This window comes from Strigops habroptila, chromosome 13 (genome assembly GCF_004027225.2).
Source record: "Strigops habroptila isolate Jane chromosome 13, bStrHab1.2.pri, whole genome shotgun sequence".
Lineage (NCBI taxonomy): Eukaryota > Metazoa > Chordata > Aves > Psittaciformes > Psittacidae > Strigops > Strigops habroptila.
In genome coordinates this window covers 12,303,386-12,328,625 of record NC_044289.2, presented here as the reverse complement: position 1 = coordinate 12,328,625, position 25,240 = coordinate 12,303,386, and the positions used below count along the sequence as shown (strand labels likewise).

The 25,240-nt window shown below is 56.3% G+C and overlaps 1 protein-coding gene across 8 annotated transcripts in view; it reads left to right on the top strand.

The window, feature by feature from the left end:
* Positions 1-25,240, top strand: part of CHD6 (chromodomain helicase DNA binding protein 6) — a 72,961-nt gene that overhangs the window by 23,856 nt on the left and 23,865 nt on the right. For 7 of the 8 annotated variants that reach the window (XM_030503317.1, XM_030503313.1, XM_030503316.1 and 4 more), the window contains exons 2-17: positions 3,546-3,601; positions 13,225-13,724; positions 14,494-14,632; positions 14,984-15,133; positions 16,818-16,883; positions 17,375-17,433; positions 17,783-17,900; positions 19,243-19,329; positions 19,577-19,711; positions 20,032-20,153; positions 20,763-21,006; positions 21,446-21,622; positions 22,427-22,570; positions 23,302-23,557; positions 24,028-24,238; positions 24,736-24,931. In XM_030503317.1, coding sequence (XP_030359177.1) covers positions 3,569-3,601; positions 13,225-13,724; positions 14,494-14,632; positions 14,984-15,133; positions 16,818-16,883; positions 17,375-17,433; positions 17,783-17,900; positions 19,243-19,329; positions 19,577-19,711; positions 20,032-20,153; positions 20,763-21,006; positions 21,446-21,622; positions 22,427-22,570; positions 23,302-23,557; positions 24,028-24,238; positions 24,736-24,931 — 2,637 coding nt within the window. In that variant the 5' untranslated portion in view covers positions 3,546-3,568. The remainder of the gene's footprint in view (positions 1-3,545; positions 3,602-13,224; positions 13,725-14,493; positions 14,633-14,983; positions 15,134-16,817; positions 16,884-17,374; positions 17,434-17,782; positions 17,901-19,242; positions 19,330-19,576; positions 19,712-20,031; positions 20,154-20,762; positions 21,007-21,445; positions 21,623-22,426; positions 22,571-23,301; positions 23,558-24,027; positions 24,239-24,735; positions 24,932-25,240) is intronic. The other variant, XM_030503314.1, reaches the window with a different exon arrangement.

Sequence of the window (25,240 nt, the reverse complement as noted above, 5' to 3'; positions counted from 1 at the left end):
GGGGATGTGTGCTGATGGAGCTGTGTGTATAAATGAGGTAGAATCACAGAATGGTTTGGGTTAGAAGGGACCTTAAAGCTCATCCAGTTCCAACCCCTGCCATGGGCAGGGACACCTTCCACTAGAGCAGGTTGCTCCAAGCCCCTGTGTCCAACCTGGCCTTGAACATAACACTGAAGTGTTCAAGGCCAGGTTTGGATGGATGGATGATACTGTCATAAGTAGATGATTGCTGCCTGCAGCGAGCTGCGGTTGCTTTCACTGAGTGCTGTATTTGTGCTTGCAGGACCTGCATGGCAGGAATGCTGCGTGTGTCTGCTGGATTCCGGGAGGACATGAGCCGCATGTTAGCGAGCCTCAGCCTCTAACCTGGGAAAATCACTCCTCCAGCTGCAGAGGAGAGTTTGGCTGCTCTTGTGGGTAGAAGGGGAAGAGCACATGGTCACTGCTTGGTCTTGGGTTGGTGTTAGCTCAGATGTGGAATTTCTGATCATGGTTTTGGCTTGTGCACAGATGCTGCAGCTCCTGGAGGAGCCCAGGCAGGAGCCATGGGAAATACTGACATGATGTGGGCTCAGTCTGGTGTCGGGATGTCTCGTGCTTTCAGAACAGCAAAAATGAATCCAAGGGACCAGGGTAATAACCTGATGTGCCCCAAATTGTGTAACTGCAAATGTCATTGCTAGCAGGAGACACTTCATAGAGGCCATGCCACAGTGCGTTGGTCTGCTCATGTAGAGGGACAAAACAGCTTTCAGCACTGCTGTGCTTGTCTCTTGAAATGCAACAAGACGGCTCTGGAGTGCGTGGTCAGCCTGCCAGCACCGTGTGCCACACTGGTGTGCTCACTGCTCGTGTGGGGTGCCATGATGGCATGAAGGAGGACTTGCCTTTGGCTGTGGCACCCAAAAGTGCTGGTGACCGCCTGGTGCTGGAGTGTTGCAGGCTGTTGTGGGACGTGCATCAGTTGCCTTGGGTTAAAAAGGCATAAAAAAGGAGACTAAAACCTCCCCACTTGTGGCAGTGGCAATAAAGCTGAATCCAGCAGCCTGGAGCACTTGCATGATGTGCTGGTGGGAACATGTTGATCTCCATATGAAAACTATAAGCTCATTTAGAAAATCGGGCTGTCTCATTTGAGGTTAGAGTTTCTCTTTAATCTACAAATACTTAATTAGCATGGAAATGACTGGTTAAATGGGGTTCTCAATGTATATATCCACATGCCAGTGTGGCAGTGCTCCCTACCAGGTGGTGTGTTTCCCTTCAGGATGCTGGACAAGTTCCTGGCTCTGAGGCCAGCTAAGATGCTTTGGATGCAGCAGGCAAAGCAGACCACAGCACCATGTGTGAATGTGTCCCTTTCATCCTCTCCAGCTTGTCGCCTGAGAGGTGATGGCAGCACATACTTGCTCCACAGGATTATGAACCATATGGTGTGTAAATGCCCCAGATTCCTGGTGTCTGGATTCACAACTGGCCGCAGTGGCTCTGGTCCCTGGCCAGCAGAGTTTACCACAGCATTCCACAAACCAGGATGACCTGTTATCCTGGGAGTTGCAGCAGGGCCCCATGAGGACCTGGGTGCTGCCATCCTCGCTGCAGCTAGCCCTGTGTGTGGACAGGAGACCAAGTGCCCTCTGATACATGCAATGACTTTGCTGGGCCTCTCCTTGCATTCAGATGACTTCGCACATGGTCAGAGCAGGTATCCCTGTTAAACCATCTCCTCTGAGTCTAACTGGTATTCCAGCCTTGTTTTATCAAGACAGATGCACACACTGGATTCAGTGCTGTGGAAATACATGGATGTATGGTAGAGGTGATACTGTTCTGTGCCTGTCACCAGCTGGAACAAGAGGTTAGAGCATAGAGAAGACCTGTCCGCTGGTGGTTTGAGACCGGTGCTGAGCATGGGGCTGCCCTAGCCTTGGCACTGCTCAGTGTCCTGAGCACACGGGCTCTGCCAGCAATGGGATGTGAACACAGCACAGTGGGTGATGCCTCTGTAGAGCTTGGCAGGTTCAAGCCGCTGCATGTGGGGACATACAGAAGAAGGAAGACCTGTAGATGTCTCCTTCTGGATGAGACATCTGAGCTGGGCGAGGGCAGGGTCTGCCTGCTCTGTTCTGCCTGTCCCTCGCTGGCTGTGGCCTGTGCCAAGCGCTTTCTGGGCACAGTCTGTCCTGGGCTGTGGCCTGTGGTGAGGACCTTGGGCGCTCTGTGCCATGGTGTGAGTGTGAGCAGAAACAAAGGTGGATGCCAAGAAGTGACTGCTCTGCTTCAGTCACGGAGAAGCCTCCCCCTGGGCTCTGCTCTCCCGTGTCCTTCCTTGAACCTGTGCCCTTGTCCCCTCATCCTTGTGCTCATTCAGAGTGTGCCAGAGGCTGGCCAAGAGCTCCTTCACTGCTGTGTGCCAGTGCTGCTTGGCCAGCCGCTGCCGTGCCTCTTGCGTACCCCTAAAGCCAGGGGTGTTCTGTGCCCTGCTGTGCTCAGGGGGCTGCAGGAGTCCTGCCCTGATGCTAACTTTAACCTGTAAAAGTTGTTGTGAGGCAGCATGTGTGCATGTGTGTCCTTGTGTGCTCCCTGGGAAAAAGAGATATTAGGAATGGGCACCCCCCCCCCCCCCCGTGGTGTGGCTGTTCCTGGCCGTTCTACTGGCACAGCAGGGAAGCAGTGAGCCCGGCTTCCTCCTGCATCTGGTAGTGTCCAACCTGTGCCCAATCCCGAGGGAATTTGGGCCTGGGCAAGTGTGTATCTGACCCGCCCGAGGGCGCATGGCAGTTGTGGAGGGTGCTGGGTGTTGTGTCTCTGTGTTTGTTCCTGCAGGGAGCTGTGTCCGGAGGGCACAGATCCCTCGTCGTTCCCCTCTGGTGGGGGACAGTGTGGGGACCTGGTCACAAAGGCAGTTCTGCCTCTGGCACTGGGGTGCTGCTGAGAGCTGGACTCACAACTGCAGCCCCTCTGGCCAGGCCTGGGAAGGGGGGGCTTGCTGGGGAGATGGTGTCTGCCAGCATGGCTCTTCCCCCTTCTTGCTTGACCCGTCCTTGTCCCTGTGGCAGCTCTTCCTTGGTATTAGGGCTCGCAGCCCGCCTCAAGCTCTTGCATCCTCTGTTCATCTCTTTCTGCTGTCATTGCTGCTTGGCAGAGGCTGGTTTGTTTACTGCTTCCCTCTGCTGCTGCAGGGTTGGCAGCATCCGACACGTCTCTCAGGGGTTCTTGGGGTGGGTTTGGGGCTCTGGCGAGGTGCAGTGTGTCTCTGCTAAGCCCTGGGTGTGCTGCTTCATGCTGGGACTGCGACTGCGAGGTTGGTCTAACCCGGTGGGGCTCAGGTACCACCGAGCCTTGGGGAGAGCTGTGGTCGGGCTCCCTGCCATGGCTCAGCAGAGCAGATGTCCCTGAGAGCATTTCACTCCTGCAGCTCCGTTACTTCTGAGTAGCACCGGGGTTGGCTCGGCCTCCTGGCGAGGTGATGTGGAAGGATGGAGTACCTCGGGTTCACCACTCTCTTTATTGTGAATTTCTCTTTGTGTTGTGTCTTGCAGAAATAACATTCGTCCCAGATTTGATGATAATGAAAATACAGAAAAAAGAAAAGCAGGTTTGTGACCCTCTCTCTCTCTCCTTCTCCCAACTCAGCTGGCGAGGCCTGGGGACCGTGTCCTGTGTCTGGATTGGTGCAGATGATGCGTGGTGGGAAGGGGTTGGGAAGGTCTTGCATTTCCAGACAGGGCTGCAGCTCAGCGTGGCTAAATTTGACCTGAGCTGCAGCCTGGAGCAGATGAGTCTGATGTGGGCAATCAAACAAGGTGGGGTGTATCTTCAGTAATGGGAATGCTCTTGATTTGGTTGTTCCCTGTGGAGGAGCAACCCTTCCTTTCCTTTAAAGTCTTTGGTATTGATTCTTGTTTGAATCTCATTGCATATATTTGTTACAAAACTGCATGATTGCTGTGATTGCTGCTAATAACATGATGCTCCAGGACTAATAGCAGCGGGGAGGTTGGGAAAGATCATGTCTGCGGGGCTGTGAGGGCTTGGCCAGGGAATCTTCCCCTGCTCAGGAATAATCCCATCCCACCAAGCTGCCATTTCTGAATTGCCGCATCGGATCATAACTACCTGCTGCTCCCAGAGGAGATTTATGAGCCAGTGGTCTTTGTATTAACCATGTGCAGAGGAAGAACCAGACCATCGGCGCTCTGATAAGGGGAAAGGACCTGTTACATGCATGGAGACTGGCTGTGCCTGCCGGGGTGAAATATGGCCGGAGGTATAAAACAAACCGGTCCACCCTGAGCTGATTTGTGTCTGTGCTGCTTTTAATGGGAAACCATTAAACTGAACACTGAGCTAAGGGATAAATCTGTTCAAGAGCACGAGCTGGTGCCATTTCTAGCCGGCTCTGAAGCAGCGTCTTCATGCTGCTCAGGGCAACTGCAGATCATGCCGTCATGGCAGGTTAATGGGGAGGAGGAAGGGAGGGTTTGGAAAAGGCGAGTGTGCTGCTCTGAGCTTGCAGCAAGCCAAGTGCTGTGTGTACAGAGCACGGATGCTGTAGGAAGCAGTGAGTTTGTCAGTGTGACCTAAAGATGCTGTGAAGAAGCAGAGCCAGGCTGAAGGTGAGGAGCACTGCTGGGTCACTCCTGGTGGGGCAGGGGGAAGGCCTGGGGCAGAGCAGGGTGCTCTGGGGCACGGGTGAGTGATCTCTCCCCTCTGATAGTGAAGCCCAGGTAAGAAATTGCCATCGCTCCATTGGACTAATATAGCAGGTTTGAGTGCTCTGGAAATGGGATTGCTGAAATGACGTGGGGTTTAGGTACAGCAAAAGCATCCTCCCCCAGCATTTGGAGATTGTAGAGGGCTCCGCTGCCAAAGTGTTTTGTGTAACAGCCCCTGCAGATGCAGGGAGGGAGATGAAGACATGTCAGTGTGAGCAAGGAGGGGCAGGGGTCGAGCTGCTCGTCTCCTGAGCTCTGAACCAGCAGCAGCGTAGGACAACCCGTGCAGCATGTCATGCTGCAGCGTTCCTGGGGTCACCAGCTCTGCCAGGGCTGTGCTGGGGTGTCCCCAGGGAGTCTGGGCAGCAGTCAGGAATGCTGCTGTGAGCTCAGTGTGTGGAAGAGAGCCCAAGCAGGGCTCCGCGGTGCTCTGGGTTCCTGGTCAATGTGGTGAAGGGGGTGGCTGCTCCCTGAGGTTGGTGGCTCCCTGCTGTGTCTGCAGAGCGGCCTTGGCGGCAAAACCAGTGAGAGGTGCCATTCCATGTCCCCAGGAGCTCCTACACTTTATTAACAGGCTCCTCATGGCACCAAGGAGGGCCATGGCCTTCCAAAGCTCGTTGAACAGTCTCTCTGGAGAAGATGAGATGCTTGTGCGGTTCCCGGTGCTCTCATGTTTCCCTTTGTGTCTCCTGCCAGCCTCTCACCTGCACAAGTTCCATCTTGGTCATCATGTAAGTGTAGGTTCAGGCCTCTGGGTGCAAAGGCTGGCAAAATGCTGGCACCCGTCATGCTGGTGAGGGATGGCAGGATTACTGTTGGCTTCTTTTGGGTTATAGATGTGTTCTCTCCTTTCCCAAGTCTGTGGCTGCCCTTAGCAAGTGCCTGATCCTGCCCATGTGGATTACAAAGCCTGGGGTGTTGGAGCAGGCTGTCCTGGGAAGCAGCTCCGCTCTGTGTCCCCTTGGTTCCCCTGCAGCAGTGCCACCCTTCCCGCACGGATCAGGATAGCACCGTTGAGCAGGGCACTGCCAACTGGTGCACCAGATGAGGGGCTGTTGTTAGCGCAGGCCGGGTCTGTGTTTGCATGACTCTTGTTCCTTAGTAACGCACGAGAATCTGGTGCATTTGTCACCAAGCTGTGACTAACTCGGGAAACCTGTCACTTCCCTTGTGACTTGGGAGGCTTCATGCGAGGGCGCCTTGTCTGCTGGTGGAGATGGGGCAGGGGTGCCTGGCTGCCCCAGGGAGCAATGGCAAGCGGTGGATTGTCATTGAGGGCTTCAGGAGCTCCATCACTCCCTGGGCTGCATCTCCCATCTGTGTCCTGCTCCTCCCTGGGCAGTGAAGTGTCTTCTGAGTGTCTGTTAAAGTGAAACATAAGCTTGGATGTCTCGCCTGATGCTGTAACTAGAGCTCCCTGGGGCTGGAGCAGAGTCAACACAGTGGGAGCCATGCAGGGCAACGGGGGCTCCCCAGCCTGAGGGCACTTGAGGCTCTGTCCCTGGCTGTGTCTGTGGGCTCCTGCCACGTCTTGGGCTTTCTTTGTCATGTTAGGAGCTGGGTCTGTCACATGCAATGACCCTCGGTGCTGGGTGCGTGGAGGAGTTGTGCTCTGCTGAGCAGCTTGTAGCCACCCGCTCTGGGCAGGATGAAGGGCAGGGCAGTGGGGAGCTGCAGGGTGCACCCCAGCCAGGAGTGCTGGTCCTGGTCCTCCCGAATGGTCCTGAGGGCTCCTCGCCCTGCTGCTGCTCATGGCAGCACGCTGCTGCACAGGCCCTCGTCTTTCCCTGCTCTTTCCCTACCTCCCTTCCTGCCCTGCCAGAGAGGACTGAGCGGGAGCACAGCCTGGTCAGCAGCAGCATTGCCCTCTGCCCCTGCCATGCCCTGTGCCAGGGCGGTGGGGACGTGGTGCCCGCTGCCGGGGCTGGCTCGGTCCCAGGATGGAGCTTCCCGGCTGTAGTTGTTGGTGGAGCGTCTCGGGAAGGGAGCCAGGCCCCACCTCCGTCACGCACATCCCATGGCGACTGCGGAGCCTGCTCAGAGACATGACGGAGGGTGGCACTTGTGTATTTTTAGCTTCTGCTGCATTGCATTAAGAGCTGGAAACGAGGGGTGTGGACACCCAGCGACTAGAAGGCAACAGCCCGTGCTGTGCACGCCACCAGTGGGGACTGCAGCTGCTGGGGAGGGTGGCTCAGCAGCCTGCTAAAGCGTTCTGTATGGAACAAGCTGCCTTTTCTGCTCTCATCATGGGGCTGTGCCTCCGGCTGCGCAGATAGACCGGGCTGGTGGCTGCCAGCGTGACCACCTCAGGGGCAGAGCTGTGTGATGGTGCCATCTCAGGCTGGGGGCTTTAGTCAGGGCTGTGCTGGGCACCCCCGAACATCGGCCTCTGTCTCGAAAGCATGGAAACTTGTGTTCCCCGTGAACACTGATCTCTGCAGGGTTTGAGCCATGCTGTAGACCCAAATCCAGGGCTTCCGTGAAGGTGTCAAGCTTCTCCTGGGGGCTGCAGGAAGGCCTGCCCAGCCTGCAGTGAACGAGGTTGGATGGTGCTGGTGTGGCAGATGGCATGTGGCTTGGCAAGAGCGTCTTGTGTGGATGTTGTCTGAGCCTGATGATCAGGGAGCTGCCTTTGCTGTTTGCATGAGAAGTGCTCAGTTGTGGCTTCCTTGTAGGACAGAGCTGCTGTTCATACCTGGGGCTGTGGTAGAGCTTTTCCCTGCTGGGATCACTGTGCTTCTGGAGGGAAAAGCCCTGGAGGGCTCAGGGAAGGGCCCTGAGGCGCAGGATGGGCAGCAGGGTGGACATGACGCTGTTGTTCCTTCCCCTTCCCACACCCAACTTCGTGTGGTAGTGCAGGGTTTGGGTAGGGATTGGGAATGATGCTGGCGGGTGAGGAGGCTCCAACACCCAGCAGTGCTGGTGCGGTATCTGCCTTTCCCCTAAGTCCTGGATAAAAACAGGGAAGTTGAGTCAAATTGGGACTATAAATGAAATGAAACCATTTTAACTTAAGGAAACACATCATTAAGGCCCACCCTAACCTTGGCTTTGCCCTCTAATGAGGTCATGCAATTATAAGTGCTCTCTCTTGGCCTTCACAGCTCTCTGGGGAGGCTTTAAACACTTTTTCCCCCCCGACCTTCTCTTTGACAGTAGTTAGATGCATGGACAAGACTTTGTGCTGCAGCTGCTGCTGAGGGACTTGATTTCCTGTATGAAATGTAATTTATAGACGATTCCTCTGGGAATAAAGAAATGTACAAAGATTACATAAAAATGTGTTCTGAAAATGTAAAATCTTTACAATCATCACCAAAAAAGTGCCACTTGAGAGGCAGTGCAAAGGCACAGCTTTAAGAATAAAAAGCATGTCGAGTGCATGGAGTCTACTTGGGTCTGGACCAGAGGGGTGGTTAGAGATGGGCATCACCTTCCAAAACCTGGAAGATGTTGTCTTTACTTCCCTGTGCTGTCCAAAATACCCCAGAAACAACAAATCTGTGTGGTTAGATGGGCATGTAAGAAGTCTTGGGGGAGAGGCTGTTCAGTGTCAATTTCAGTTTAAAAAAGTTATAGTAAGAAAAAGGACACAATCTGGGAAATTAAAACTACACCTGTAACAAGGCAGGACTGGAAAGATTTTTAGGACCCACTTGCTAAGGACACAGAGTCTAATAATGGTATTTTTTCCCAAATATCTCAGGACTAAAAAGCCTTTTAGAGGAGTCACAGGGTAAAGAAGTGATTGAGGAGTCAAGTGAGCACTCGTGGGAATGGAGCAGAACAGCTTGGTCAGGAAGGCTTTGAACCCAGAGCCATCCCCAATGCCAGGGGCATGAGTTGCCCTTAAAGGGTTTGATAAAGACATTTTGGAGCAAAGTAACAAAACCCCCCAGGCTTTGATGGTATTTCCTTGGGAATTGCAAAGGAGCCTGATGAGATGTTGGGAATTAAGGGCTGTCGCCCATCAGGGCCAAGTCCGTGGAAGGGGAGGTGTAGCAAATGTGACATTAAACGCCAGTAGGTTTACTTGGGTATTGTGTAAATCATTAGGAACTATAGTAAACACTTTCACGATGAAAATAGTAGACTGATGAATAGCCGGTGTGGTTCTGTAAAGCAAAGCTAGTCCTTGCAATCTGCCAGAGGTTTTAAAGGTAGCCAGACCATGGGGATGAGATGGGTTTGGGCTGGTGCAGTGCTCATGGGCTCCCAAACAACTGTTGAGTTGTTTTCGGAGAAGTTAAGCGTTGTCCTGGTAAGAGTTGGCTGTAACGTAGTGACTGGCTGAAGAATTGGAAGCAAAGTGCAGGAAAAACATCTCTGCTTTCACCATGTGGAGCAGGGAGAAGGCGCCAACTGATTGCTGCAATCATCTGGGATGCTGAAATGGAAACAGTCTGAAGAGTTAAGAAAACTCTATAGATGTGCCAAGTAATGCATATGGGGAACCAGCCTTGCGTGTATCTTCACTCAGAGCTGTCCCTGCTCCTGAAGGGGGCTGTAAAACGCTGGCAGAGTTTGGCACCTGCCTGCAGGTTGTCCCAGAGGCGTGTTCAGTGGTTTGGAAAGGGAGGAGGAACAGAGCAGAAACCCTCCTGCTGCTGTGTGGAGCAGAGGATAAGGCAGATGGTCTGAGAGCTGGCCCAGCCTGCCTGAAGGGAGAGGGTACCTGTACCTTAGCTGGGCCAGGAGAGCTCTGCAGGGGAGGGATGTGATGGAGAGTGGCAGAACGGTGAATGGCGCAGAGCAGGTGACATGGAAATGCTTCTCTGTACACCTTGAGAACAGGAAGCTGCTTAGGAGGGCAGCATGATTGAAACAACACCCATGGGGTTTCTCCATGTCTATAGTGCTGAACACCACCGGCTGCTTCAGCTCCTCACCCTTTGGAAGCAGAGGTGGTGGTTCCCTGTGGCTCCATGGGGACAGTCCTGCCTGCCACAAAGAACTGGTCAGGCTGCCGCAGGCAAGCTGCAGGTGTGCTTTGAAACCACACAGGAGCACAGATAACACTGGCACTGCCTTCTCAGGCTTTTCCTGTTGACGAGAAGCCAGGATAAACTGAACCTCATGAAGGAGAAGTAGGAAAAGCCCATTCCCTGACTTACAGCAGGGCGCTGAGCTCTGACTGCAGATTTATACCTGGCAGCACAGTCCTCTGTGGATGGCAGGAGCTTGCCGTGGACTTGTAGGAGCATAATGTGGAGATTTTTCTCCTCAAGACAAACCAAGAGCCTTGAGTGCAGAAGGTTTCTGGGGCTGGCAGTACCTTGCCTGCAGTCAGTGTGGAGGATCCTGGTTTCCCTGCCCCTCTCTGCTTCTGCTGCCTATGCAAGCACTGACCGTGAGCTGCTGGGTCCCACAGGCTGGTGTCTGATGGCCCTTTGATGGTGGGGACTGTGCCAGAAGCTTCTGGCCGCTGCAGGCACTGCTGACTGGTCCCCACACTGCTCCCGGACACAACAGGCCATGGTGTTGGATGCCCACAGGGCATCCCATGGCACAGTGTGGTCCCTGCTGGATCTGGGGGCTGCCTGGAGGTGTGCTGGGATGGACACGTCTGTGCCCCCACCACAATGGACTTGCCTAGAGGCTGGAGGGGCTGTTGTCAGCCCAGAGGGGATGCAGGAGGAGCAGAGGGATTGCTCGTGTTTTCACACACGTTCTGACAGCTCGGGGTGGGTTGTGTAAAGCATGTAACTTCCTATAGCAGCAGGGCTTGTGGCAGGCTGGGATGTCTTCATCAGCAGTCACAGAAAGGCCCTTTCCGATTTGCCTGAGCAGCAAAACACAAGGAGAAGGCAGAACCCACACAGTAGGTCATGGTTTGAGCCCTGCTCTCCTGACAGCTTTATCAGCCGGTCCCATGCGGTGGGGCCTGAGGGTCCTGCCTGAGGGACGTGCTGATGGTGAGTGGGACCTGCCTGGGTTCCATAGCCGGGCTGGAGCTGTAGGTGCAGGCAGCACATGGGGTAGGGGGGAGCTTTGGACCACTCGGCTGGTGTGCAGCAATGGAAACCGTGAGCCAGTTTTGGCACTCCTTGCTCCACACTTGTTTGCTGGGAATTGCTGATGCACACGGTGATGGGGACCCACATCCCTATGCGTGGCCATGGCAGCTCAGCTCCCCCAGGCACAGACCATTGGGTCAGAGCTGCTCCGGGTGCTCAGCGCCAATCCCAGCCCAATCCTGTGAGCTGGGAGGCCCTCTCCATCAGGACAGGTGACATCAGCTGCTCTTGGATGGACCAGAATCATGGTATCCAGACCTGTTGGTGGTCTGCCTAGAGGTGAGCAGCTCCTTGTGCAGCTCAGGGCTACAAGCTGTGGCTGGGAAGGAGTAGTTCACCCTCCTGCTGTGCAAGGATGCTGACGATTTGCTTTCTGTCTGGTATCTGCACTTGGCTGCTGTTCAGCACAGAACCAAAAGGAGATCCAGGCTCTTGGGAGTCTATGAGCTTTGTAGCTAATCCAGTAAATTGTTCCAGCTGATCCCCAGCTTGCAAGATCTGAGGAATGCAAAGGCTGGGACTGATCCTGTTGCTCACCCTGTGGGCTCAGAGGCAGCATCTATAGTGCTGATTTTCTGCTGGCCCAGAATGGGTTCCTCTTAATTGCTTGGGTGCATGTTGATGGCTTGTCCGGGTGATGGGATGGCAGCTCTCCCCCGTGCCAGGTCTCTGGAGCAGACCAGCAGCAGGGACTGGGGCAGAGCACTGGAGGTGGCTGGTGCCAGGCGTGCCACCAGCCCCGCTCATGGGTGGCTGCAGGGGCAATGAGGCTTTTTCCCTTTGCAGCCTGTTTCATTTAATGCTTCCATCTAATCCAAATCAGAAATCAAAGCATACACAGTGCGCCGTGCCCAGACCACCCCGACTGGGCTCCAGTCCTCAGCCCATAGGATGTAAACATTTACCTTCTTTCCCGCAGCTTTGGGGTATCTAGGAGACAGATGGTGCTGGGGATCCACAGGGCATTGCTACTGGAGGCGCTGGCACCTCGGCACCAGGGAAGTGGTTTGGGAAGTAACCAGCACTCCTGGCCCAGGGCAGCTGTGGGTGAGCATTGCCACCATCCCTACAGCCATGCCACTGCCCAGTGCCTCCTGCACCACTCACCAGCCCCATCCCACAGCTCCCCTCCGAGGTGCCACCTCCAGGCTGGTGGGATGGGGCTGGCAGAGGCTTGTCCCATGGGACAGCCACCAAGCACCTCTCTGCAGGACCAGCTTTCCAGCTCGGTCACTGCTGGGCTTGGTCTGGTGCTGATGTGTCAACCCTGTGGTGGTGAGCCCCAGGCTGGGGATGGCCACAGCTTCCCTCTGCTCATGGCTCATGGCATTGCAAGGAGTTAATGGTGTGGTTGTGGGTGAGAAGTTTGGCATCTCCTGTGAAGGAAGGCTGGGGAGTTTGCTGTCCTGCTGCAGCTCAGACTGCCCCGGTGGGCTTTAGCAGCACCACGAGGGATCAGCGCTGGCCCCTGCTCACAGGCAGACAGGAGAGGGTGCAATGGGCTGGCCGAGGGTGCAGGCAGGGCCGGGCGCTGCCCGTGCTGGCCATGGGAGCTGGCTGCAGAGCAACTGAAGCAGAGTCAGGCACAGGTTTCCCGTGTGCTTCTAACCAGCCCTTTGTGCATCTCTTGCTCTCTCCCCCTCTGGCAGCCGCTGCAAGGGGTGTTTCTGGTTCCCATTATGAATTGTCACCCTCAGCTCCCTTCCTGGGGCTGTCCCCTGCCAGCCCAGGCTGCTCTCAAGGAGCCAGGGTTACTGCTCATGAGCCCGGCCTCCTTATCACAGGCACTCCTACTGCTGCTCGAGCAGAGCTGGGCCTTTTCAAGCTGTTTTCTGGTTGGGACAGAGCACGCCGGGGAGGCAGCTGAATTCCTTTCAGTGTTCAGTGCTGGAAAGTTTGCAGGAAGTGAAGGAAGAGCTGGAGCAGGAAGAGCAGCTCCTCTGCACTATGGGGCTGGAGGGACCCCCAGCGCCCAGCAGCTCCTGGGAAAAGTGCTGATCTAACCCCCCTCTTCTGCCCCAAATGGACCTGGGGGCCTGCTTCTTGTTGCTGGAGGCTGCAAGGCATCCTTAATTCCCTCTTCTTGCCCTGCTGGGACAATCCCTGGCTCTGGGCAGCGGGTGGGAGGCGGCCTGGGTGCATGGGTCACTCTGGATCTCAGCAGAGTGGGGTGTGGAGTGTGTGACCCAAGGCCGGGCTCTGCCTGGGGGCATAGCGGAGGGCACAGCCACCTCTGCTCCGGGCCTACGTGTGCTGGTGAGGAACCAAACAGCCTCTCCAACCTATCAACCTGTGTAAGGCAGGGAAAGGGAGATCCTCCCCTTTGAGCTGCATCTCATATGGTGGCCATTGAGCCGTGTTGAGGGACCCTGCTCACCACTGCACTGGGTGGTTGGAGCTTGGCTGGGGCTGCAGTTCCCCCCCAGGAGCTGTTTCTGTCCGTGGCATTCGCTTCACACGCCTCCTTCCTGTTCTCTCTGCAGCCGCCAAGCTTAAAAGCGCTGAGCCGCTCCCCAATGTCGGATGCCTGGGAGTGCAAGGCACAGGACCCCTTTGCCAGCAGCGAGGAGCAGGACGAGGTGTCCCACCAGGTGACGGTGACGGCCACGGCCACGGGAGGCCAGTGCCAGTGCCCGGAGGAGGAGCCTGATGGGGCTTCCCAGAAGCGGACAAGCACCCAGAATGGGATGCAGGACACTGGGGGTGGGGGCACGGGCGTGAAGAAGAAACGGAAGAAAAAGGATCTGGGAGAGCAGGATGGGGGAGAAAAAGCAGCTGTGGAGGTGAAACCAAAGAGGAGGAGAGAGCCTAAAGAACCAAAAGAGCCGAAAAAGGCTAAAGAGCCCAAGAAGCCGAAGGAGCCCAAGCAGAGGGAGGTGGTCAAGAAGCCTCGGAAACCTCGGGAACCCAAAGCCCCCAAGGAACCTAAAGACAAGAAGAGCGGCTCTGAGCCTGGCCCCAGAGCAAGAGCCAAGAAGAGCAGGTGGGTGATGGTGTCCCTTGTCTCTGTGCCTGCTGTAAACGGGGCTGTGGGCTTACAGGAGCTTCCTGGGGCCACCATGTTGCAGGGTGCTTGGGCTCCTGATGAAGGCTGGTCAGGAGGCCAGGGTGAGCTCTCTGGCCACACAGAGACAGGACAGGAAGATGCCCTTTTGGGGCTGAGGCCTTGTGAGGCCCCAGATTGAGAAGAGGACTGAAGAGTCTTGGCCTCTCCTTGGCCTGCCCTGTGTGCTGTGTGTGCTGGGGTCAGGACCTGAGGAAGAGGCGAGTGACAGGCAGGGCGAGTGCTCTGTGCGGGTGGAATGATTGCTGGGAGTCCTCTAAGTGGCAGATAATGGTGACATAATTTCTTCTAAATTATTTCTAATCATAGCTAACTACTGGCTCATGAATGAAGCAGTTGTTAATTGTGACTTAGGAATCAATATCTTGGGAGTTATTGCTCGGGTGGAAGCGGTGCTCACGGTGTGTTCGCGGGGCTGAAGCGCAGTTGCATGGCCAAGGAACAGAGTTTTAACTGCTTGGGTTTGGCTGCTCCCAGGGAATTTTCCCATGACAGGGGGGTAAAACCTTGATACAACTTTGAAACCAGCCGTTCCTCTGCTGCTGTGTGGGTCTGGGTTGTGGAGGGGACGGGTGGCAGGGCAGTGAGTGGGGAAGGGGATGTTGCTCAGCCCAGGGGCAGGCACAAGCTCTTTGAAATCTTTCCCTTTGCCAAGGGTAAGGATCTAACTGTCGGTCTGTCTTGGCAGCAAGGACACCCCTGTGGAGAAGAAGAAGAAAGGGAAGAGGAAAAATGAGATACCAGTGGACAGTTTGGATTTGGATCAGGATCTCCTGAGCCCATCCGTGCAGAGCCCAGAGGAGTCTGCAGAGTCAGCCGACAGCCAGGTATGGCCAAAGCCCTCAGCTGGCTCCTCCATGGCTCCTGGCAGCTCCCCTTTCCCAGCACAGTGTGGGGAGGCAGATCAGCCCCATAGGGCTGGGGAGCTGCACATGTCTCTACAGGGCTCCTCTGCCTCAGGTCTCTGACTCTCAGTGTGGGTCAGGCACTGATGGAGGCCTCAGCACCACAGTGGTGGGTTTATCTCCAAGGGCTGCCTGTTCTTCCCACCACCTCCATCCCACTGGGGCAGGGGCTGGGCTGGAGATCAGCAGCCTTGGGGCTTCCTTGCTCAAGCAAGGAAGAGGTACTTGGTCTGCCCATCTCCCCCATGGCTGCTTTCTTCATCCCACACACAGAAACGCCGCTCGGGACGGCAAGTGAAGAGGAGGAAGTACAACGAGGACCTGGATTTCAAGGTGGTGGATGATGACGGCGAGACAATAGCTGTGCTGGGAGCTGGGCGAACCTCTGCGCTCTCCGCCTCCACTCTGGCGTGGCAGGCAGAGGTAGGGCTGCATGTGGGGCTGGGTGGTGGAGCCTCCTGCAGGGTCTTCCAAGGGTGTCAGTGCCAAGGTTTGAGGAAGTGGTGGGTCCCAGCACAAAGATGGGGTGAGAGCATGCCTGTCTGAGAGGGTGCAGCCTGGCTTTGCGGCACTGGGAGTGCACAAGGGATGGGTAAGAGGTGTGCAGGTCCAACTGTCACCCTCCTGCTTGGAGACTAAGGCCTCTGCAGCATCTCGTGTAGCTGGACTTGGCCCTGAAGACCTGCCATGCCCACCTTTGGCTCCTGTCTCTGTAGCTCCTGTGCATGAGGTTAGTCTGTCATCTGAGGGCTTTGTCAGTGCCAGATCATTGTTTTGAGCCCACGTTGCTGCTTTCCATCAGTGCCTCAGAGTGCAGAGGCGCCCAGCCTGGCACCATCAGCCAGGCTGATCTGCAGGGAGCGTGACAGGGACCAGCCACAGTGTCACTGCAGTTTGGGCCTCCTCTCCCCACTGGTTCAGCACTGGCTCCTGGGGGATGCTGGCAGCTCCATCCTGCTGGTCTCCGTGTTGGATCCCATAGCTCATTTCCTCTCTTTGGTCACTAACAAAGCTGCCAGATAGGAATAATGGTCATTAAGTGTCTTCATAGTGTTCCCGTGTCCCTCTCTAGTCCCCTCCTCACAAGGCTCTGGGGAGGTGCCTGCAGTGCTGCTGCCCAGGGCCGTGTCCCAGCTGGGCTTCAGGCAGTGATCTTTCCAAGTGAGGTTTCCAAAGGAACAGGTGGGAATGGGTTGCCTTTGGCATGTGTCTGTGCTGCCACGCTGCAACATGGACTTAGTCCTGGGCTTCCACCTCAATTTGTCCTGCTCCAGATGAATTATTAAGGCTGGTGTCTGATGGCAGTGAGGTTCTCTGTTGCTGCTCTGGCTCCTGCCAACAGGCTTGGCTGGGCCTGGCTGTGGCTGCTCCCAGGGTCAGGACTGACCCAGCAGGGCAAGATGGGAGCGCTGAGGCCTCAGGGCTGCTCTCCCCACGGGCTGGACCTGCAGCTTTTCCCCCTGGATCCTGGCCACGTTCCTCAGCAGCGCTCTGGGGTGGTGCAGTGCCTGCCAGCAGTGAGCCATGGACCTGTGTAAGCCATGGGGGCTGCAGGTCAGCGTGGGAGCTCCCAGCCATGGTGCTGCAGGTGGCTGCGATGGCAGTGCTGTGCCCCTGGCTGTGTTCACACAGACCCTTTGTGGCCAGGACCAAGCTGGAGCCCAGCAGCACCAGGGTGGATGCCCAGACGTAAGGAAACAGGCACTGCACAGTGGCTGCAGCAGGAGCATCTCTGCCTGTTTCCCTTGGCTGTGTTTTACCCTGATGTAGGGCAGAGCTCCCCAAATAGGGCAGAAATACCCCTCAGGACCCACATAGCTGAGAGGCCCAGACTTCTGCGGGAGACTTGCCACCCTCTCTGGCTGCCCTGGTCTAGCTGGAAGGACCTGCACAGCTGAACGTGACAGTGCTGTGGCCTTGGTGGCCCAGGGAGCACAGGCAGAGGGTGAATGTAGCCAGACTGGCATCACCTGCACCCTCACGCCCAGGAAGGGTTCTCCAAGCACAGCTCTCCCAGCTCTGCCTGCTGGGCTGGGAGAGGAGCGAGAGGAGGGTACCAGAGGCCGTGCGATGAGCTGGGAAAACAGCTCTGCTCTCCTGTCCCCAGGAGCCTCCCGAGGATGACGCCAATATCATTGAGAAGATCCTTGCCTCAAGGATGGTGCAGAAGGAGGTGAGCAAAGATGTCAGTGGGGCTGGAGGTTCCTGGGCAGAAGAGAGATGGGACCCGGCTGCCTTGTGCAGCAGGGACCTGAGATGGAGCAGCAGCCGCTGCTGCTGTGCCATTCCTTGCACTTGCTCTACTCAGGGTGATGCTGGGGTGTGTCTAGGCTGGCACCTTTCTGGGTTGGGCATCAATGTGGTGCCTTTCCTGCTCTGAGCACCAGAAAGCCTCTGGAGAGGAGTCAGGCCTGGGCTGATAACCAGGAGGTGTTTGAGTCCCCCTTGCTCCAGGGTGATCTCACACCACATTCCCTAGGGCCATTGAGCCTTTGGGGCAGGCAGCACACTGAGGGCCTGGCCGTCCTCACCATGTGTGGGGCTCAGCCTGCCTGGAGCCCATGGTTGGGCAGGGGATGCCTGTCTGCACCCAGGTCACTGAGGATGCTCCCCAGCTCCTGCCCAGGCTCTGGCTGTCACTAACTCTCTTTCCCTTTGTTTCAGACTCATCCTGGGGGACTGGCATTTGAGATGGAGGAGTTCTACGTCAAGTACAGGAACTTGTACGTGCATCATTGCAGTGCTCTGTGCCGTGGCAGTGGGCCCTGTGCATGCAGGAGCAAGGGCTGGGCGCTCCCACTTCTGTCCCATCCCCAGCATCCCTGTCTCACTGCTGCTGTCCTCTGGAGCAGGCCCCAGCAGTGGGAAGCAGGAAAGCTGCTGCAGCTGCAGTGCTCAGCCTTGGCCTGGACCTCAGCCATGGCTTCCTCCAGTTTGGGGTTTCACATGGCGAGACATAGGCTGGGTGTTCTGGGTCACTGCGAGATCCCTATTGCTCTGGGTGGTGGATGGGATCAGGCCCAAAGGCTTCTTTGGTCATGTTTTGTTGATATGGTTCTTTTCCCTCTGTAGCTCCTACCTCCATTGTAAATGGGCAACTCTGGAGGAGCTGGAGAAGGACCCCAGGATCTCCCAGAAGATAAAGCGCTTCCGCAACAAGCAGGCTCAGATGAAGCATATTTTTACAGAGGTGAGAGCTGAGCACAGCAAGGAGCTGTGTCCGACCCCAGCACACCCAGCCTGAGCAGGCCAGGAGCTGAGCGATGCTGCTGGCACCTTCCTGCCCTGGTGGGACCTACTCCAGGCCCAAAATTCAGGGCTGGAAGTAGCTGAGGAATCCTGAGGGCTGCCCAGAGCCCTGCTTGTGTCCCCTTGCTGACAGGCAGCAGCATGGCACCTCCTTGAGCTTCCAGGCTGGATTGAACCAGGGCATAGCACAAGAGGATGAGCGGGTGGGGATGCTGGAGCCAAGGGGCCGTGACAGCACCCTGAACACCCATGGTGTCACTGGCAGAGGTATGGGCAGGGTGACAATGTCACTTGCCAGGCACTGCCAGCACTGGAAGTGTTGCTCAATGGGAGCGAGGGCAGGGCAGTGCTGGAGGTGCTTTCATGGTGGAGCAGAGGTGCTATGGGAGAGAGGGAGCTGTAAATACTTGGGCTTAGGGCAGCTCCTGCCTGCTCTGCTCCATAAGCAGATTAATCTTGTTTAATAGGAAAGGTGTTCTAGGATTTTTCTTGCTGCTCCAGAGATAGTTGTTGGATCCCCTCAAACTGCCCCTTACAAGTGCAAACCAGGCCAGTAGGCTGCGAACATTTCTCTGTGGATGTAGTTGAAAGCTGGGGGTGTGTGTCAAATTTCTCACTCCCAAGAGTGTTTGGGGTCTTTCCCAGGATGCAAAGAAAAAGCAAGTGTTGGAACACATTGTACCATTAACAGTTTAGCAAGGAGCAAATGCTCTTTCCTGTTATGAGCTGGGGCTTGGGGAGCTGTGAACATCAAAGCCTGTTTTTTCTCCATCCCAAGCTCTAGACAGTGTGTCTCTCTGAGGACCACTGCTAGTCTGAAGCCCACTCCTCCCATGGTGTTCCTGGCAGGAGGATGCACTCTTGTCTCATGAGCAGTTGCTGCTGGTGACTGCTGAGAGGCAGAGACAGAGAACAAGGTGTCATCCCTTGCAGAGGAGTGGAGTTCACCGCGTGCTGTGTGTGGCTCTCTAGATGCTGCGCATAAGCTGGAGCACGCAGCTCAGGGCTTTGTACCTTGGGGCCAGATGGGCTGGAGAGGACGTTCCTGCCTCCCAGCAAGGGCAGCATGGAGCTCGCTACCGCTCTAAAGCAAGAGCTTTGCGTCCTGCATCCTCCCTGCCCAGAGACAGATGTCAGGTACCTGCATGCAGGGCACTTGGTGTGCTGCACGCAGCCAGCAGCATCCTGGGGACAGATGCCCTGCAGCTGTTTACTCCTGCCCACCATCTGTTTAACCCTGGAATCACCTTGAACTTCCCTCTGTTTACTGTTTGCTGTCGCAGCCTGATGAGGATTTGTTCAACCCAGACTATGTGGAGGTAGATCGAATTCTGGAGGTGGCTCACACGAAGGACCCTGACACTGGGGAGGTGAGTGGCTGCATCTCTTGCCCCATGGAGGGAGGGAGGCTTGGCAGGAGCCCCAGACCCACGGTGTGCAGTGTGTGTCATCTCAGAGCACCCTGAGGCCTTCCCAGCCTTGCACAGAGTGGGCCTTGTCCCCAGAAGACCCCTTGGCACAGGGGTAGTTGGAGGCTGCTGACTGCCATGTGGCTCCTGCACGCTGGGGCTGAGCCGTGAGCCCTGCCCTGGCCCTGAGCCTGTCTCTGTGCTGCAGGAGGTGACTCATTACCTGGTGAAGTGGTGCTCCCTGCCCTACGAGGAGAGCACCTGGGAGTTGGAGGAGGATGTCGACCCAGGGAAGATTAAAGAGTTTGAAGCCCTCCAAATCCCTCCAGAAATCAAGCACATGGTAACGTACCCAGAGGTAACGTACCCGGCTGGCAGCTCGCTGCCCTGGGCAGGCAGGGCCTGTCTGTGTCTTGCCAAGGTCCAGCAGTGCTGACCTTCTTGTCCCTGCTGCTGCAGTGCAAGCCCCATGTCCTTCCCCCTGGATGGGGTAGTTAGCAGGACCTGAGGGGGGGATCTGGAGGCCAAGACCTTGCTGTGAATCAGCTGCCAATGACTGTTCTGGAGCTTGGTCCTGATGCGCAGCCCCAGAAGCAGGGTCTGGCCTAACTGAGCATTAGCTCCTTCCTCTCCATGGACCTTGCTCCTGCTCTCTCCTCCTAGGAGCGCCCAGCATCTGAGTCCTGGCAGAAACTGGAGAGGTCCCGGGAGTATAAGAACAGCAACCAGCTGCGGGAATATCAGCTGGAGGGAATGAACTGGCTGCTCTTTAACTGGTATAACAGGTGAGGAGGGGCTGGCACCCCGTGCTCCCACGGGATCTCCTGCTGGCAGTGGGGCTCCAGTGTGTGCAGTCATGAGCTGGAGGAGCAGAACTGACAAAGAGAGGCCTGACAGAGCAGCCGCTGGGATCTTCCAATGCTGGAGCTGGCAGGCAGCTGCCAGAAAATCTGTGTTTGTTTTAGCTTTGCAACTGAGTCTTCTGGAATGTTTCTCCCTCGTAAATGCAGATGAGTCTTGGAGATAGTAGGGCTTAGCTATGGATCTAAGATACACCTGAGGTTTGGTATTGGCCAGGCTACTAGTGACCCATTCCTGTGGCAGGAGTGCAGGAATATGCATGTTCTCAGCTGCAGCAGGCCATCAGATGCATGTTTTACTGGGTAGTGTGCACCCAAAGGACAGCATCTCTCACACTGAGTCCATCACCTTGCAAGAAGTTGGATGGTCTGGCTTACCCAGACCAATTTGGGCCAGTGTACCAATGTCCCCCCACCCTCCACACTGTAGGGTCATAGAGATGTGGGTGCAGGCGACATCCCATCAAAGGCTTGGAGACAGGGTGGCTCCTGCCTCTGAGAGCCACGTTCACCTGCCCCTGTCCATCTCTGCAGGAAGAACTGCATCCTGGCTGACGAGATGGGGCTGGGGAAGACAATCCAGTCAATCACCTTCCTCTCAGAGATATTCCTGATGGGCATCCATGGCCCTTTCCTCATCATCGCTCCTCTCTCCACCATCACCAACTGGGAGAGGGAGTTCCGCACCTGGACGGAGATGAACGCCATCGTGTACCACGGCAGCCAGATCAGCCGGCAGATGATCCAGCAGTACGAGATGGTGTACAGGGACACACAGGTGATTAGCACACACAGCATGCCCAGGATGCATTCCCCAGCCCTGGCTTCCTTCACTTGGCAGCATGTGGAGCTTGTGGTTCATCTGGAGAGGGACAGGTGATCTTTTAAGACCCCCTGGCTGGCAAGCGCTCAGGGTGCGCTGTGTGTGAGTGAAGAACAGGCCAAATTCATGCAGAAAAGGGAAAGTGCAGCAGAGCTCCCGCTGCAGTTCTTGTCCAGGCCTGTTTGCTGCCCTGAAACAGTGTCTGGTTTGGAGAGATGCAGTCTGTGGCCAACGAGGAGGCTTGCAGGAACCTGCCTGCTGCTTGGGAGAGATGAATCTGGGGAAATCCCAGCTAGGAGCCAGATGCTAACACTGATGCTGTCATACAGGCTGTCTGACGGTGTCCTGCCACCCTGCAGGAGTCAAGCGCTGCATATGGTTTATGTCTCCCTAGGGTAACCCTCTCCCTGGGATCTTCAAGTTCCAGGTGGTTATCACCACCTTTGAGATGATCCTTGCTGACTGCCCGGAGCTGAAGAAGATCCAGTGGCGCTGCGTGGTCATTGACGAGGCGCATCGCCTGAAGAACAGGAACTGCAAACTCCTGGAGGGGCTGAAGCTCATGGCCCTGGTGAGCATGTCCTGCCCGGGTTCACATGGGAGCAGGGGGGGCCAGAAGTGGCCATGCAGAGCAGTCAGATGCCATTGCCAGTGCCATGGCTGGGAGCTCCCTGTCCGAGGGAAAACCATCCAGGACCCATCAAGTCACTGAAGCAGTGCCAGTGATAGGGGGGCCCTTTGATGGATGAGGCACTGGTGCCCTCCAGCCACCACAAACTCCTTTCTGCTGAAGAGGAATATTAACCAGAGCAGGCCAATTCCCCCCATGCCTTCCCATCTGTGTGCACTGCCTGGCAGAGCACTGCCTGGCCTTGCAGTGCAGCTTTGCTGCAGTACATGGAGGCAGTGGCTGACCAGCCGTGCACAGCATCCTCTGGTCGTGGTGTGCCTTGTGCCATGTTCCCTTTTGTTCTTCCTGAGCTCTGAAGAGGGACATCCTGCCCCCAGGTACACAGAGGCTTGGGCTCTACCAGTGTGCCCATCAGTGCCAGCACAGCCCTGCCTGTGGGACTTGTGGCAGGGAGCAATGGTTTATGCTGGAGCCTGGGAGCAATGTGGGATTCTTGGGTTCGGTTGTTGTTGCTGCACAGAGCTGGACTGGTACACGTCCAGGGGAGCATCCTGGGAGCCGCAAGACATGGCAGTGGCTGGATCAGGGCTGGCACCATGGCCAGGGAGCCTTCCAGGGAGCATGTGTGCCCCCAGGCAGCCCAGAGTGCTCCTGAGGCAGGAAGACACAGAGCATTGTGCTCTGGGACCCTGTAGACCCAGCCAGTGGTTCTGAGCCCTCAACCTGTTTTTGGTGTATACCCAGGAGCACAAGGTGCTGCTGACGGGGACCCCGCTGCAGAACTCGGTGGAGGAGCTCTTCAGCCTCCTGAATTTCCTGGAGCCACAGCAGTTTCCCTCAGAGACAGCCTTCCTGGAGGAGTTTGGAGACCTGAAGACGGAGGAGCAGGTACCTAGCAGAGTGATGCTGGTGACTGTTAGCACAGGCCACTGGGGGACACGGTCACCAAGCCAGGCACACTGTCAGACATGTGCTTCAGGGAAGTGAATAGGACTAAATGCTGGGAGAAGCAAAGTTGTGACAGAAACCCCAGTGCTGCTTTGGAGAGAGGAGACCATCCTGTGCCAAGGCAGTGGTCTGCTCCCCGCCTGGCTCCCTACTGCCCTCGCATGCCTGGGCAGCAGAGCTCACCTGGCTTTCCTACCTGGTCTGTCCCTGACACCAACAGAAGTGTAGGGGGAGTGGGGAGATCATTAAGTCCATGTGTCAGGTTCCCCTGATGACCCATCCTCCAAAGTTCCCTTCGAGCATGGGAAGCAGCTCAGTGCCCTGGGCTGTCTTGCTGCCCAGCTCAGGGATCATCATGCTGAGGGAGCAGGCACGTGGAGCAACCATCATCTCAGCTGCTGTGAAAACTCAGCTCTCCTCCTGGAGCAGACACATTTACCCCAGGCTGCCAGCAGCAGAAGCATGTGGAGTTCATGGCCCGGGGCTGGTCACTCACATCCCTGCCCTAAGGAAGCTGGACCCTGAAGTTGTCCTGGCAGCAGAGCAGCTTCAGGGTTATTTGTAGTGGGTTTCCAGCCTGGGGAGGCTCTAGCACTGCAGGCCCCTCCGCTGTTGTCACCATGTGCTTGCCATGCAGGGAGGGCAGTGAATCTCTGCGCTTGCTCCGGCAGGTGAAGAAGCTGCAGTCCATCCTGAAGCCCATGATGCTGCGGCGGCTGAAGGATGATGTAGAGAAGAATCTGGCACCCAAACAAGAGACCATCATTGAGGTGGAGCTGACCAATATTCAGAAGAAATACTACCGGGCCATCCTGGAGAAGAACTTCTCCTTCCTCTCCAAGGGTGCCAACCAGCACAATATGCCTAACCTCATCAACACCATGATGGAGCTGCGGAAGTGCTGCAATCACCCATATCTCATCAACGGTAAGGGCTGTGCACAGGAGGTGTGAGTGGGACAGATACTACTGCAGCATTTACTAGTCACTACTTGTGGAGCTCACCCAGCTTGGGAGCCAGCTCAGGCCCTCATGCCATCTGCTGCTGGTGTGGTTGTACATCCAGGCCCCACATAGGATGCAGTGCTGCCTTATTGACCCCACAGGCAGCCCAGCTCCCAGCAAGTACTGGACTTAGAGGCTTGCTGTGTTTGGGGGTGTTCTGGTGTGGCATCCTCTCCAATATCCCAGCCTGGCTTGTTCTGCCAAGCCCTGAAGAAGGAGTAGAGTAACAGGAGTGGAGGGGCTTCTTGGGAGTCTCTAGCCAACCTCCCTCAATCTGATTGACTGCATGGGTCCTGTTCCTCACATGGTGGCTTGCTGTTGCCCTGGACGGGAGGCTGGGGGCAGCTGCAGTGCCAGCCTCACCAAGAGCTCTCATTGTTTCTCACCTGGCAGGGGCGGAGGAGAAGATCCTGGAAGACTTCCGTAAAACACACAGCCCGGAGGCACCGGACTTCCAGCTGCAGGCCATGATCCAGGCGGCCGGGAAGCTGGTGCTCATTGATAAGCTGCTTCCCAAGCTGATCGCTGGTGGGCACAAGGTGCTCATCTTCTCCCAGATGGTGCGCTGCCTCGACATCCTGGAAGACTATCTCATTCAGAGGCGGTTAGTGCAGGCTTCAGCGTTCACCACAGCTCCTCCACATCACCTCCATCCTGCACTGTAGAGACAAGAGTGGCAGCAGCCCAGGGTGGGGATTTGGCCATTCTGTGCCCACATACTAAAGATCCAAGTTACAGGCTACTGCTGGTGGGTGCAGAGACCCCAAAGCTCTGACCTGTCCATTCTGCGTTGCCCAGGGCTAGTCCTGGGAGGGACCAAACAGAAATAGGCCCTTCCTTTGGTCCTGGTTCCCATGAGCCCCATATCCATGCACTGTGTGGGGGGTTCTGATGCTTTTGCCTTTATAAGAGGAACAACTCTGGGGAACAACCACAGTGCGCACAGGCTGCTGGGGCCTGAGCCCCCGCTTGTGCACAGGTCCTGCCAGTGAGTCCCAGCTGCCTGTGTGCCCACACAGAGCCTGGGGGAAGGAGCAGGAAGGGGTTTGTAAGCCACGGTGAGGCCGTGCTGTGACCCTGCTCTCTCCTCTCCCGGAGCAGATACACCTACGAGCGCATCGACGGGCGGGTGCGCGGGAACCTGCGCCAAGCTGCCATCGACCGCTTCTGCAAGCCCGACTCCGACCGCTTCGTCTTTCTCCTGTGCACGCGGGCAGGCGGGCTGGGCATCAACCTCACTGCTGCCGACACCTGCATCATCTTTGATTCAGACTGGAACCCACAGAATGACCTGCAGGTACCAGGACAGGCTGCCAGGAGGTTCTGCAGCACAGCTTCTGTTGGTTCTTGCCATGGGGAGGGAAGGGCAGCAGCATCCGGCTGTGGTGGGATGGGCTGCGGTGCTGGGAGAGCCGGTAGGAGTGCAGGCGGAGAGGACATGTCATGGGGAGATCACGGTGTGGCTCTAAAAACATGGGTGGGCCACAGACCAGGCAACGCTTTAACCATACCTGGTGTTGGGGGAGATGAAGTGTTGCGTGCCCTGTCTCTGTAGAGAGTCAAAGCTCCAGCCTGGGCCCTGTGTCCTTTCCTGGGGGTGCAGGGG